The 12,794-nt window shown below is 36.2% G+C and overlaps 2 protein-coding genes across 4 annotated transcripts; both read left to right on the top strand.

Annotated features, from left to right (window-relative positions):
• Window positions 1-589: 589 nt before the first annotated feature.
• Window positions 590-2,053, top strand: LOC137821651 (uncharacterized). The gene is made up of 3 exons (XM_068626351.1): window positions 590-1,362; window positions 1,432-1,551; window positions 1,655-2,053. The coding sequence occupies exons 1-3, from the start codon at window positions 805-807 to the stop codon at window positions 1,664-1,666; spliced, it is 690 nt and encodes a 229-aa protein (XP_068482452.1). The 5' UTR covers window positions 590-804; the 3' UTR covers window positions 1,667-2,053.
• Window positions 2,054-5,394: 3,341 nt separating this feature from the next.
• Window positions 5,395-11,458, top strand: LOC137821648 (alanine--tRNA ligase, chloroplastic/mitochondrial). Of its 3 annotated transcripts, none has more exons than XM_068626339.1 (12): window positions 5,395-5,572; window positions 5,672-5,964; window positions 6,032-6,210; window positions 6,295-6,373; window positions 6,488-6,622; window positions 6,713-6,862; window positions 6,970-7,080; window positions 7,213-8,130; window positions 8,231-8,503; window positions 9,055-9,264; window positions 10,289-10,446; window positions 10,796-11,458. In XM_068626339.1, the coding sequence occupies exons 1-12, from the start codon at window positions 5,482-5,484 to the stop codon at window positions 11,130-11,132; spliced, it is 2,934 nt and encodes a 977-aa protein (XP_068482440.1). In that variant the 5' UTR covers window positions 5,395-5,481; the 3' UTR covers window positions 11,133-11,458. The 3 variants fall into 3 exon arrangements, 2 of the variants coding, with proteins under 2 accessions (XP_068482440.1, XP_068482439.1); XR_011082853.1 differs by having other exon boundaries at window positions 5,399-5,572; window positions 9,055-9,347; XM_068626338.1 differs by having other exon boundaries at window positions 5,399-5,572; window positions 6,295-6,622.
• Window positions 11,459-12,794: the final 1,336 nt, after the last annotated feature.

Genomic DNA, 12,794 nt, shown 5'->3' with positions numbered 1-12,794 from the left:
TAGTATTCTTTTATTAAGAGTCTCCTTCATCATTCCGAGCTCTACTTCACCATCTTCTTCGCTCCAAACAATTCATCCTTACATTCATAATCAAATAGACTGGTTGAAAGTTCATTTATTGATTATAGAGGTCGTCATTCATCACTATTGTTTCGTGTACTCAAACTTTTAAAATCTATTCCCAACTCAAATTGTATTAAATACTGTATTTGTAAGTTTATTCTGTAAAATTTCCGTACGTACTACTATTTAAAATGCCACTATTAAAGGTAAATAACAGGTAAAAAAAATGAAGGCAAAAATCTTTGGAACTGAAAATTTGGAATTCAAAAGTTCTCCAAAAATAAATCTGAAATAGACTTTTATATTCTGGAAATGTAATTCCAAGAAAAATCAAAATTTTATTAAAAAAACAACTTCGAAATGAAAAAAAAAAAATTCTAAATAAGGAATTCTGGAAAATAAAATCCAGAACTAAAAAAGGGATTCTGGAAATCTAAATCTGGAAAAACAATCGAAATATAAGATCCTTTTTATTCAAGAGTATTTTTATGATTTAATGTAGAAATCAGTATTCTGATTTGATCAGGTGAAGGAAGTAATTGGCGAAAATGAATTGAGATAGGGGAAGAAGCGGGCCAAGGCCCATGGAGCATGGGGAGAGTGGCAGGCCTTGGCGGGTAGAAATAAAGAAAGATTGAGAAGGAAGGAACGGAAGTGAAGGATTCGTGGATATATAATCTGGTCACAGCAAACGATCGTATTCAAACATCAGCATCGGAAGAAAAGCAAACCCTCAGTAAGATGCCGAAGAAGATGGGGGTGAACAGCAAGGCGGAGGCGGCGAGGGCGCGTAAGAGTGCCGCGGAAACGGAGCGCAAGGATAAGGAGACTCGCGAAAAGGTTGATCAGTACTGGCAGGAGGCCGAGGGCTCCAAGTCACGAGCCGCCAAGAAGAAGGAGGAAGAGGCCGAAAAGAGGGCCGAAGCAGCCTCGCGTCGGGCGGAGGTGCGTAGATTGGCGGAGCAGGAGGAGAAGGAGATGGAGAAGGCGATGAAGAAGGTGGACAAGAAGGCGAACCGGGTGTCGATCCCGGTGCCGAAGGTGACGGAGGTGGAGCTGAGGCAGCGGCGGGAAGAGGAGCAGGCAGAGGCTGAGAGGAAGGCGGTGGAGGCGAAGAAGCGGCAGAGTCGCACTGCTGCGGAGGAAGAGTATGAGAGAATGGTGCTGGTGTCCAACACTAATCGCGACGATTCCGTTATCGAAGCGAGATCTTTGGATGATGCCATCACTCAGATGACCATCGTCGACAGCTTGCCTCCCGATCGCCATCCCGAGAGGCGCCTCAAGGCCTCCTTCAAGGTATAAATTTATCCTATTTATCACTTCATATCATTTATTTGAATTCGATCCGCTAATCATACCTTGCAGGCATTCGAAGAAGCTGAACTCCCTAAGCTGAAAGAAGAGAAACCTGGTCTTACTCACAATCAGTACAAGGACTTGATATGGAAGCTATGGAAGAAATCTCCTGACAATCCTCTTAATCAAGTTAGTCATCTTTTCTTTTATCAGCGATAAGCGTTGCATCTTCTTTTGCACAATGATTCTATTTCAAGTTACTTATACTGTTGATTGCTTGTCATTCGGACAGATTGCAGAGTGAATGATCAACTGCAGCTGGATTGTATCTGAATGCAACACCTTTTATTGGCCATTTTCATGGTGTGGTGGATCCACTTCTAGTTGGTAAAACTATAATGCATGCTCATCTGCATACACCCCCAAATTCCTAATTAGGCGATTGAAACAGTTTACCTTTCTTCCCCCTGTGTCTTTAAACTCACCAAATGTTATCACAGGCTTCATTTCCTTTCTTGTTCTGATCTCGCTGCAAGCAGAGAGTATCAGTTTGTTCACTTTCTGGACATGCACAGACATTGTTGCCATCAACTTTGAGTTGGACTGCTCTGCTCGGGATAAGGGGTTTCTGAAATACATTGTATTAAATTCAACAAATCATGGTATATTACTCAGTTCCTACTTTCTCTCATGTGCGATTTTAGTCCCACATAATTTTTAATTTGTTAATTGGAAAAAAATTGGATAGAATGTTTAAACAAAGCTTGCAATGAAATGCCAACAAACTTGCAAATGATGGGGATGGTGATGACAAAGCCATTGGAGGGTACTGGGTCCATTGAGTAGGATTTGGCCTAACTCCCTCTGTTGACCCTCATAGCTCCCATGCCTGTGAAACTACCCTTAGCAAGCTAAGTCACACTTTGTGAACTGCATTAAGATCTTTGTCTTTGTAACTTAGGCTCTAAACTTTAGGATATCCTTCTTGAAAATTCTTGCCAACTTCAACAGTATGCATAATCCACTGGCTTACCATTCCTGAAACAAAAAATAAAAAACAGCACTTTCACCATGTCAATGTCAATGTCAAAACAATTATCCGTGGTTGATTGGAATGGAATTGACGTTAGCATATTCGTCTTCATTAATTTAGCTTGTAAGTACTCATGTTTTTTCGAAATCCATCAACATTGCCTCACCCATGCGTTCATCTCTCTATGCTAAAATATGACTTACTCCAAACACAGTAACATATACAGTATTTGGGGGCATCCATTGGTGTTGATGAACAAATGGAGGCTGCTAACTAGGCCATGAGGAAGGCTGCAAAGACCAAAGTGTCATATTAGGACATCTTAGCGGGCATTAAGGAACGGTGAATGTGATGGACAAAACAGAGGAAACTCACATCTGTAAGAGAATTGAGAAGAGCAAACAGAGAATTTTTTGTTTCCAAAGTAACTCATGATCAAACATTTTTAAATCTCAGTTTCATTCAATAGTGGCAATTTACCAATTCACGATACTATTGAATGTTTTAGGATCATCTTACTAACATTTGACACTAAGAGAACTTAATGCTATAGGTTGATGGCAATTCCGGCATATAGAAAAAAGTTGTCATTCCAATGCCAGTTCACGAAATATGAATTTGTTAGCAGTGGCTAATAAATAATTTAATTTTTGAAAATAATTATGATTTTTAAATCAATTAATAAAGTATTGATTATTTTTAAATTAATGTAGGTTCATTAACGAATAGCGCATTTTTGTTATGAGCACAACGTAATGAGTTGATATGACAGTTGTATAGTTAGAGGTTTTATTGACCTTGAATAGGTAATAGAAATTCACTATTGTTATATTTAGATAAAGTTATAGTTAGAGACATAAATAGTAAGACACTTGGGATTCGTAAGTCTTTGTTAAAGAAACTTTATATACTTTCAGATTACGAAAGAAAAAGGAGAACAGTGTAAGGCTAATGTGCCTTAGATATTGTTGTTGGAAATATGCCTAATGCTAGACATGTGATTAAATTCACTATAATAACTTTGTTCGTCATTATATCTATCAAACAAACCTTGTTATCATTCATCTCATGTTCACATTTTTTGAGAAATCAAACGTTCATGCAAATTAAATTTATGCCCCAAATCGTTTAATGCTTTTATGCACGATTTTTCAAATTGCTTCATCCTAATTCTCTGACTCTTTAAGATATCAAATAATGAAAAAAAAGAAGGAAAATTGAGGAAAAGTGTAAGTATATTAATTTTATATTTGCCTGATTTTATCGGTGTGAATTCAAGAAAATAGGCCTGATTTAGTCTGTCAGTTCATACAATAGTTTGGATTAAGTTTAAAAAATTAAAAGTTTAAATTGAAGTGAGTGAATTTTAATTTGTATTTTTTAATATGTGGCTTAAATAGACTTATAGTTCAATTAGTTTCTTAAATTATTAACAAGTTACTTTTCTACACTAATATAAGAAACACTTTTAATATTAAAGATTTACATTAATTATCAAAAAATGCTTTAGTATTTAAGACAATAATTATTTCTTGTAATATTTGGATAAATATCAATTATTTCAAGTATCATAATCTTATTTTGAATTTTACTTATGTTATATTATTTTCAAGATATTTTTCTTTTACTTTATTATAATAGTTTCATAAAACTTACACTTTTTTTTGTTATACTTTAACTTTTGAAAATTTTAAAGATATTTCTTATTTTTATAATTCATATAGAGTTTTATTCATCTCAATGAAATATGTTATCAAATGTAAATTTTAAGCTTATAAGTTATTGGTCTAGATTGGAAATGTCAAACATGAGATCTCTTTCTGAAACTTTTTTAAAAAAATTTTGAGATTCTTTTGATAACACGTACAAGTAATCATTTTAGAATTTTTTAATCAATTTAGAATTGTTTCTGAATATGGTCTCCCATCTTTAAACCCATTAAAGAAAATGTTTTCTTAATTGGTTTCTAGTATATCTAATTTATAAATTCACTTTGTAATTTCAGTAACACGCTGGTACTTTTGTTATAACTATATTTTCAAACTTTGTTCTCTAGTTCTAAGATGCATTTACGGAAGCATTTTTTCAAATTGATGAACTGATTTATAATATCAATATTCTTCCTAATATAAATTTGAGTTACATAACATATTTTCTCTAATTTTTTCCGTTTTCATATTTTATGGGTATCCGTGTGCGTTCATTTTTTAAACCTTTCTTTAGATAAACGTTCTTACTCATATCAGATATGAATGAATGCCAATCTCTTCCTCCAATATTATTATATTTTTTGTTTTAATTTTTTATTTATTTTAAATTTGTGTTATATTCATTCATCTTTGATGAAACTTTTATTATTACTTGAATAGAGGTGAATGGTTATAATCCAGGAGCATATGAGAAAATGTTATTGTTAGGGAGATGATACCTAGAAAACTATTGAAAGTTTCGTCTTCTTTCTTCTTTTGGGTAGGTCGCTAAGACTTCACTGTGATCCTCCTAGTCTTCGCACTACTCCTTTGGCTCTCAGTCTCGGGTGAATGCCAAATGGGGGAAAGTACCTGCAGGAGCACTTCGACGCTCAAGTCAGTAAAGAGAGCATTCGACACTCGGGTGTGTACAGTGATAATGACGTTTAAATGTGCACTATTTATATTATTTTAATGAGTTTACCTTATTTGGCCCAATTAATGGAATGAATCACACTTATGATTGCATTACCTAATTCTTAGCGGTAGTTTAACCTTAGTTTGAGTGTTAATGGTTAAGTGTGTCGCTCGGACAGACCGTCCGTGAGAGTCATCTCGATCTCGTTCCATACCAGCACAGAAAATAAATGAAAAAAAAATAAAAATCTAACTTGTAATAAAAAGAGGGTATCGTGAAATGTAAAAGAGATACAATTTCCTCACTTAAAAAGAACACTCTCACTTTGTAATGAATAAATCTTGCATTTTAATGTTTGAAATAGATTATATATATTTATAATATTATGTGGTGTGGTGGTGGGGAGCGTAGTGAATAGAGGAAGAGTTATCTATCCGTTAGTGAGAGTTGGTGTTGGTGGCATTGGCATCGTTATTCCCATGGAAGGGTTGGCGCTTCTTCCATTTGCAAAGCTTCCAAAGCTTGCCGCCATTCCCAGTTCTAACAATTATAATATTAATAATACCAATGGTTCGTTACTTCCTTCACTTCTAACTTTCTCTCATCTTCTCTATTAAGATATCATTCTCATTCTCATTCTCATCGTAATCCTAATTCCATTATTCTCAGGATTTCTCTCTCACAGACCGCACCGTACACGCTGCTTTCGTTTTCGCACTTCATTCTTTTCCAAGCCACAGGACCTTCCTCTTCCCCAACACCAACAACAGCAACAGCAGCAGCAACAAGTCACAGTGAATCCCAATTGTGTGAGTGGGGATTCCATACGTCAGAGATTTCTTCATTTTTATGCTTCCCGCGGTCACAGCCTCCTTCCCAGCGCTTCTCTCGTCCCCGATGATCCCACTGTTCTACTCACCATCGCAGGGATGCTCCAATTCAAGCCCATCTTCCTCGGCAAGGTATGCCCCCATGCCTCACCTTCAATCGCTTAAACTAAACCTCTCCTATCTAACTTGCTAATTACAGGTTCCAAGACAAGTACCTTGTGCTGCTACTGCACAGAGATGCATCCGCACTAATGATATCGACAATGTTGGCCTAACTTCCAGACATCATACCTTCTTTGAAATGCTTGGAAACTTCAGCTTTGGTGATTACTTCAAAAAACAAGCTATTCTATGGGCGTGGGAGCTTTCCACCTCAGAGTCAGTACATTTTCCCCTCCACCCCACCTCTTTCTTATTTCAAAATATATTATCATTTATCTTCTCTTCCAATTACCCTTTTAGGTTTGGTTTGCCACCGGACCGATTATGGATTAGTGTTTATGAAGATGATGATGAAGCTTTTCAGCTATGGTCTGACGAGGTTAGCTACAAATTGTTTTCCTCAACCGTCATCTTATCTACTTACATAATTAACTTCTATTTTGACAAAGCATATTGGATTGTTGTTCCTATTGCTTACTTGATTTCCGTGCAGATTGGTGTCCCAGTTGAACGTATAAAAAGGTTGGGAGAAGAAGATAACTTCTGGACCAGTGGAGTGACAGGTCCCTGTGGTCCTTGCTCAGAAATTTATTATGATTTTCATCCTGAGAGGGGATATGCAGATGCTGTAAGTATGCCTTTTTTAGATTGAAAGATTAAAAATCATTTCAGTGACATGTATTCTGTTGGGTGGTTGGGACCTGGGGGATGAAAGCAGGATCTCAATGATGATACAAGGTTTATAGAGTTCTACAACTTAGTCTTCATGCAATACAACAAAAAGGATGATGGTTCTCTTGAACCTCTAAAACAGAAGAACATAGACACTGGCCTTGGACTGGAGCGTATGGCTCGTATTCTACAACAGGTATATGTTCACTATGTTGATTTTTGTTGTAAAAGAACCGTTTATATTTTAAGATAATTTCACATGCTCCTAAAGCCCATCTTATATATAGCCAATGCTTTCTGCAGGTTCCAAACAATTATGAAACTGACTTGATTTTCCCCATCATAGAGGAGGCCTCTAAGTTAGCAAATGTTTCTTATGGTATTGCTGATGACCAGACAAAGAGGAATCTCAAAGTAAACATGACTATCTTCATACAAACTGCAGTAAAACCTTAGCTTATTTTAACCTAAAGTTGTCTTTCTTATTTTTAATGTCTTTCATTTCATTTTTTTTTGTTTTGCCTTTTTTTTTCTGATTTATCTTAGATTATAGGAGATCACATGCGTGCAATTGTATTTCTCATCTCTGATGGAGTTGTTCCATCAAATGTTGGGAGAGGTTATGTGGTTCGACGGCTTATTAGAAGGGTTGCTCGTACAGGAAGGTTGCTTGGTATAAAGGGTGATAGTAGGGGAGACCTTGAAGGAGCGTTTTTACCAATTATTGCTGAGAAGGTTGTGGAATTAAGTACACACATTGAGGCTGATGTGAAGAACAAAGCACCACGTATATTTGAGGAGCTGAAGAGAGAAGAGCTTCGGTTTGTGCAGACACTGGAAAGAGGAGAAAAGTTGCTTGAGGAGAAACTTGCTGATGCCTTATCAAGTGCAGAAAGAAATGGAACTGTTCCTTGCATGGCTGGCGAAGATGTGTTTCTGTTGTATGATACTTATGGATATCCAATGGAAATAACAAAAGAAGTGGCTGAAGAACGTGGTGTGAGCATTGATATGGATGGTTTTGATATTGAGATGGAGAAGCAAAGGCGTCAATCTCAAGCTGCACATAATACTGTCAAACTTGCCATTGAAAATGGGGAAAATATTGCAGAGAATGTACCTGACACTGAATTTATTGGATATGACAGACTTCATTGTAAAGCAATGATAGAAAGCCTCATGGTGAATGGAAATCCAGCTGTACAGGTCAGTGAAGGGAGTAATGTGGAAGTTTTACTGAATAAGACTCCATTTTATGCTGAATCAGGGGGTCAAATTGGCGATCATGGTTTTCTATATATTTCAGAGGGTGATAATCAACCAAAAGCTGTTGTGGAGATAATAGATGTTCAGAAATCATTAGGCAACATATTTGTGCACAAGGGTACAGTCCAAAAGGGTGTTGTAGAGGTTGGCAAAGAAGTGGAAGCAGCAGTTGATATGAAGCTGAGGCAGCGAGCTAAGGTGCAAGAACTGTTGATTTGCTTGTTTATAGTCATATATTTTCAAATTTTCAAACTTACAAGTTGTTCAAGATTATAATAAGTATAGTTGGGTTTTGTAGGTCCATCATACTGCTACTCATTTACTACAAACTGCCCTTAAAAAAGTTATTGGTCAGGAGACCTCACAAGCTGGTTCACTGGTGGCATTTGATCGTCTCAGGTTTGATTTCAACTTCCACCGACCACTTCATGATACTGAACTTGCTGAAATTGAAGTGCTAATCAATGGATGGATTGAGGATGCAACACTACTTCAAACCAAAGTGATGCCTCTCACTGATGCAAAAAGTGCTGGGGCTATTGCAATGTTTGGAGAAAAATATGGAGAAGAGGTAGGATTTACTTCAAACACTTGTAGTATTGACCTTCAAAGTTCAATTGTATTACTTTTGTTTTAGTAGTTCTTAGCTTGTAGACTACGTTTATCATGACATGTGTATTCAAAGTAGGTGAACTTCAGGTAAGGTTTAAAATACAACTAACGCTCAAAACAATACTTCTTCTGACTTAAATTCCCTTTTTACTATTGTTAGATTGCTACTCATGCCAAAAAAATTGCAAATTTGAAATACGTCCAATTACAATTGTCATTTCTGATGTACTAGTAATTTTCCCTGTATTTCTGACATGCGCTTGCACATGGACCAGAGTAGTAAATCATGTACAGCACAGTAAGATACTAGGTTCTGTAAATCCTATTAGGAGAATATCCTGTTAATGAAACTGAAAATAATGTTTAATCCTAATTGCCCATCACTTCTATGATAGATTACAGTTATTTGTTCCAGATCTTCTCATCAATCAAGGAAAAGATTAAGAATATGTATTTATGAAGCTGATGTATTATGCAGCTTATTTTGGCTTCAAATTTGGTGTACTGCAGGTACGTGTCGTAGAGATTCCTGGTGTATCAATGGAACTATGTGGTGGGACTCATGTCAATAATACTTCTGAAATTCGCGGTTTTAAAATAATATCAGAACAGGGTATTGCATCTGGAATCAGGCGTATTGAAGCTGTAGCTGGTGAAGCCTTCATTGAATATATCAATGCCCGAGACTTTTATCTAAAGCAGCTATGTTCCACTCTCAAAGTATGTTCCATGATCTTGGCTTTGGAGTTTTCAAAGCCTTGCCAAAATTTTGAAAAAGTCATAGTTCGCCCTCGGATGAACCAGTTAATATTCATTTTTATCTATATGGACCGAAATTTTAAAATCACCTTGTTCGGTTAATATCTATGTGTTATTCAATTATTGTGATAAATTATTAATTATAAAAGTTTGTGGGCATAGACATCCTTTTGTTTTCCCTCTTACGCTTTTGTTGGGGGGGAAGGGGTACGGATTAGAAAGGCAAACCATCTTATTCTGTACAAGATGGCATTGAGCATAGTCTGGAATGGTTCTCATCGTGCCTTTCAAATGCTTATCAATAAGGACTTAGATATTAGGGAATACCTAAATTTCATATCGAGTAGTATAGGATGTTTGGTGAAGTACTTACGTGGTTTGATTCGCCTCCTTAGCAACTAGCTTCTAAGGGAGGATTCCTCAAATACTTGGGTATGAATAAATTAGTATTAGAGTTGGTGGTTGGTGTCTTGAAAAGAGTTACCTTTGAAGGGGTTGAATACATAGGCTCAGTGAAGAGTTGTAGAGTATCAATTGCTAGACCTTGGCTTTCAGGGACGGTATGAGGTGCTTAAATTCCACAGTAAGTAGTAGGGTACGCTCGATGAAGTACTTAAGTAGCTTGATCCTTCCCCCTTTCACAAATCCCTTTTAAGAAGGGGGGTGTTTTAGGTGCTTATCACTTAGCTTTGGGATTTTAATTTTCTTTATGCCTTATAAGGATTTCCTGTCTAGTTTCTCCCGCAATGAATTAAACATATCAGCTAATGAACTTTCTCAAATACATAATGTATGTCCTTTATTTGTATAATTTTTAATTAGTGTTTTCGTAAAATAAAAAATTCCAGGGCTGTTGTTGGCTTGGTCATTTTCAGCATATTGCACCATTTCTTTCAAGCACTTTTGAGCATACGTTCTTCTCGGCAATATTGATTTTGCATGTAATTACGTGTTATAATTAATATATTAATATCACTTTATGAAGGCTAAGCCAGAAGAAGTGACAACAAGGGTAGAAAACCTTTTAGAGGAGTTACGGGCAGTGAGAAATGAAAATTCTGCAGTACGTGCAAAAGCAGCAGTCTACAAAGCTTCCGTTATTGCGAGCAAAACATTGTTGGTGGGGAATTCAAAACAGTACAGGTAATGTTTCTCCGTGTGATGGTATATGTTGCCCTGATAATGGGGGAGAGGGATCTCTTCAGTTTTAGCTACCTGAAGATGTTTCTTTGATATAGAAGTTTTGCAACCTTTTCTCACTTGAAGTTTTTATCGTCAAAACCAAACAAATCTGACAATTAAGAAGCAGATTGCATCACATCACTGGTAGTCCCTTGAATATATAGTTTTATGATCACAAATTATTAGAAATTAAGTTGAAAGGATGTCCCTTGTATTTATATTTCCTTGTTGTCTTGTTTTTTTTATCGAGTATTCCTTAGAAATTGAGTAGATGTATCGTTTTTATTTATTTCTTGTTGAAAATTTGCAGGGTACTAGTTGAGTGCTTCGATGATGTTGATGCTGATTCACTTAAAAGTGCCGCAGAATATTTACTGGAAACACTAACAGATCCAGCAGCCGTGGTACTGGGCTCATGTCCTGGTGAAGGGAAGGTTAGCCTAGTTGCTGCTTTTTCACCAGGGGTGGTTGATCAGGGGATTCAGGCAGGTAAGTTTATTGGCCAAATAGCAAAATTATGTGGCGGTGGTGGAGGTGGAAGGCCCAATTTTGCTCAGGCAGGTGGGAGGAAGCCTGAAAATTTGTCAAGTGCCCTCGACAAGGCTCGGTCAGAACTCATGGCTACTCTATGTGAAAAAGGGAATTGAATTCTTATACGCTTAGCAAATCTTTTTATGCTAAAGCAACAGAATATATTGATTTTCGCTGTCTGGAAAATACATCACAAATCACAGGATAAAAGGGTCGGAAGCTGAAGAAAAAGTATTCTGGCAATTCCAGTGGCATGTAATGGAAGTTTCAAAATAGTATAGAGCTAGTAAAATGTTGGTTATTAGTGTGACTTTATTCTCCTGACACAAACTGGTATGGTATGCATTCATACAATCCAACTGGTAAATTTTGGCATGCGCATCTCAGATTCGATGCAGTATGTAAATGCAAACACTATATACATGAAAGATAGTTTTGCCAACTGTTGTGGGTGAAACGCTACTTAAGAAAAAAAAAAAAAATAGCTTAATGTTGTTGGACTCCAAGAGGTTTCCTGAAGCTGAACCACATTTACAATACCGTCATGAAGATTGAATAAGGGAATCCGATTCAGAAAGAAAAGAGGATGAGTTGGGATATTTAAACAGCTCAACATAATAAATAAAACACAGAGCACCCAGTAGGAAATCTGCCCTTAACAAGAGCCTGTTCAGTCTTCCAATGTCGCTCTTCATCAAACACCTTGCCGTAATCTACCAAAAAATCATTTTAGAACATTTATTTTAAATTGTTTTATATAGCTGTTCCATAATCATAAATTTCATTACGAGATGTTCCGGAACAAATCATAAGAAATTATTTAACATCACCTCTACAATATCGATTTAGAAAGGGAAAAGAATGCTTGTCGTTAAATGTTAAATTATGTTTACAAAACTTTTATTTTGAAGTGTTAAAAAAATGTTAGTATTGCATGTCATAGTGTTTTCTCATTTGCATGTCGTCTATTGCAAATCAATGAGAAATTATATATTCTAAGAAAAATAACAATATTAATAATGACAATTATATAGAAAAATAGTGGATAATTACAAAAAAAATATGTGGATGGTTTATAATGTGTTGTGTTATTTAAATATGTGTGAAACAAATGTTTTTAGTAATTTGATAATTTATTTTAAAATATAATTAAAAATATAAAAATATAAAATGGGAGAAATTTTTTATAGACCTGTTCTAGACAAAAGTAGGAGTAACCTAGTCCTAGAACATATCCAAGTGATATAGGATAAATGTACCATGTACCAGTGCGTAAAAGATATCTTACTTGTTGGTGTTCTCCTTAGTATATATCGACCATACCCTACCTATCATTTCTGATTTTGCTTTCATTGAACCATCAAAGATGATTAAATCTAATTAACTCAGGATACTTCTTCTGCCATTAAATATCGAATTACACCCATTTATAATACGTTGGATCCAAGCCCATCACTCTACATGTCTCCAACCTCTAACGCATGCTATCGAGACTTGTCATCACCATCCAATAGTTCGAGTGACCATCAACCATTAAATTGGATTCAAGTTATCACTCTACATGCCCTCAGCCTTTGGCCTAAGCCATTGAGGGTGCGTAAGAATAGCTAAAGCCTTTCCTCCCCTCGATCCTTTATCCTTTATAGGGATTTGCTTGCGCATTTAATACTCTTCTACCACACATCACATCGTCTGACCCTTACTCTTCCCGATAGCCACGTGTTGCACTCCCACTGGTTGACGTTGCTTTGCACTACCCGCGTTTCTTCTTCTTCCTT

This window comes from Phaseolus vulgaris, chromosome 9, assembly GCF_000499845.2.
Source record: "Phaseolus vulgaris cultivar G19833 chromosome 9, P. vulgaris v2.0, whole genome shotgun sequence".
Lineage (NCBI taxonomy): Eukaryota > Viridiplantae > Streptophyta > Magnoliopsida > Fabales > Fabaceae > Phaseolus > Phaseolus vulgaris.
Note: the sequence above shows the minus strand (reverse complement) of the source record. Positions and strands in the feature narration are given on the sequence as shown.

Coding starts and splice junctions, on each gene's coding strand:
- LOC137821648 (XM_068626338.1), top strand. CDS start 5,482: ATGGAAGGGTTGGCGCTTCTTCCATTTGCAAAGCTTCCAAAGCTTGCC. Junction 5,965..6,031: donor AGCCCATCTTCCTCGGCAAG/GTATGCCCCCAT, acceptor TGCTAATTACAG/GTTCCAAGACAAGTACCTTG. Junction 8,504..9,054: donor GAGAAAAATATGGAGAAGAG/GTAGGATTTACT, acceptor GGTGTACTGCAG/GTACGTGTCGTAGAGATTCC.
- LOC137821651 (XM_068626351.1), top strand. CDS start 805: ATGCCGAAGAAGATGGGGGTGAACAGCAAGGCGGAGGCGGCGAGGGCG. Junction 1,363..1,431: donor GCCTCAAGGCCTCCTTCAAG/GTATAAATTTAT, acceptor CATACCTTGCAG/GCATTCGAAGAAGCTGAACT.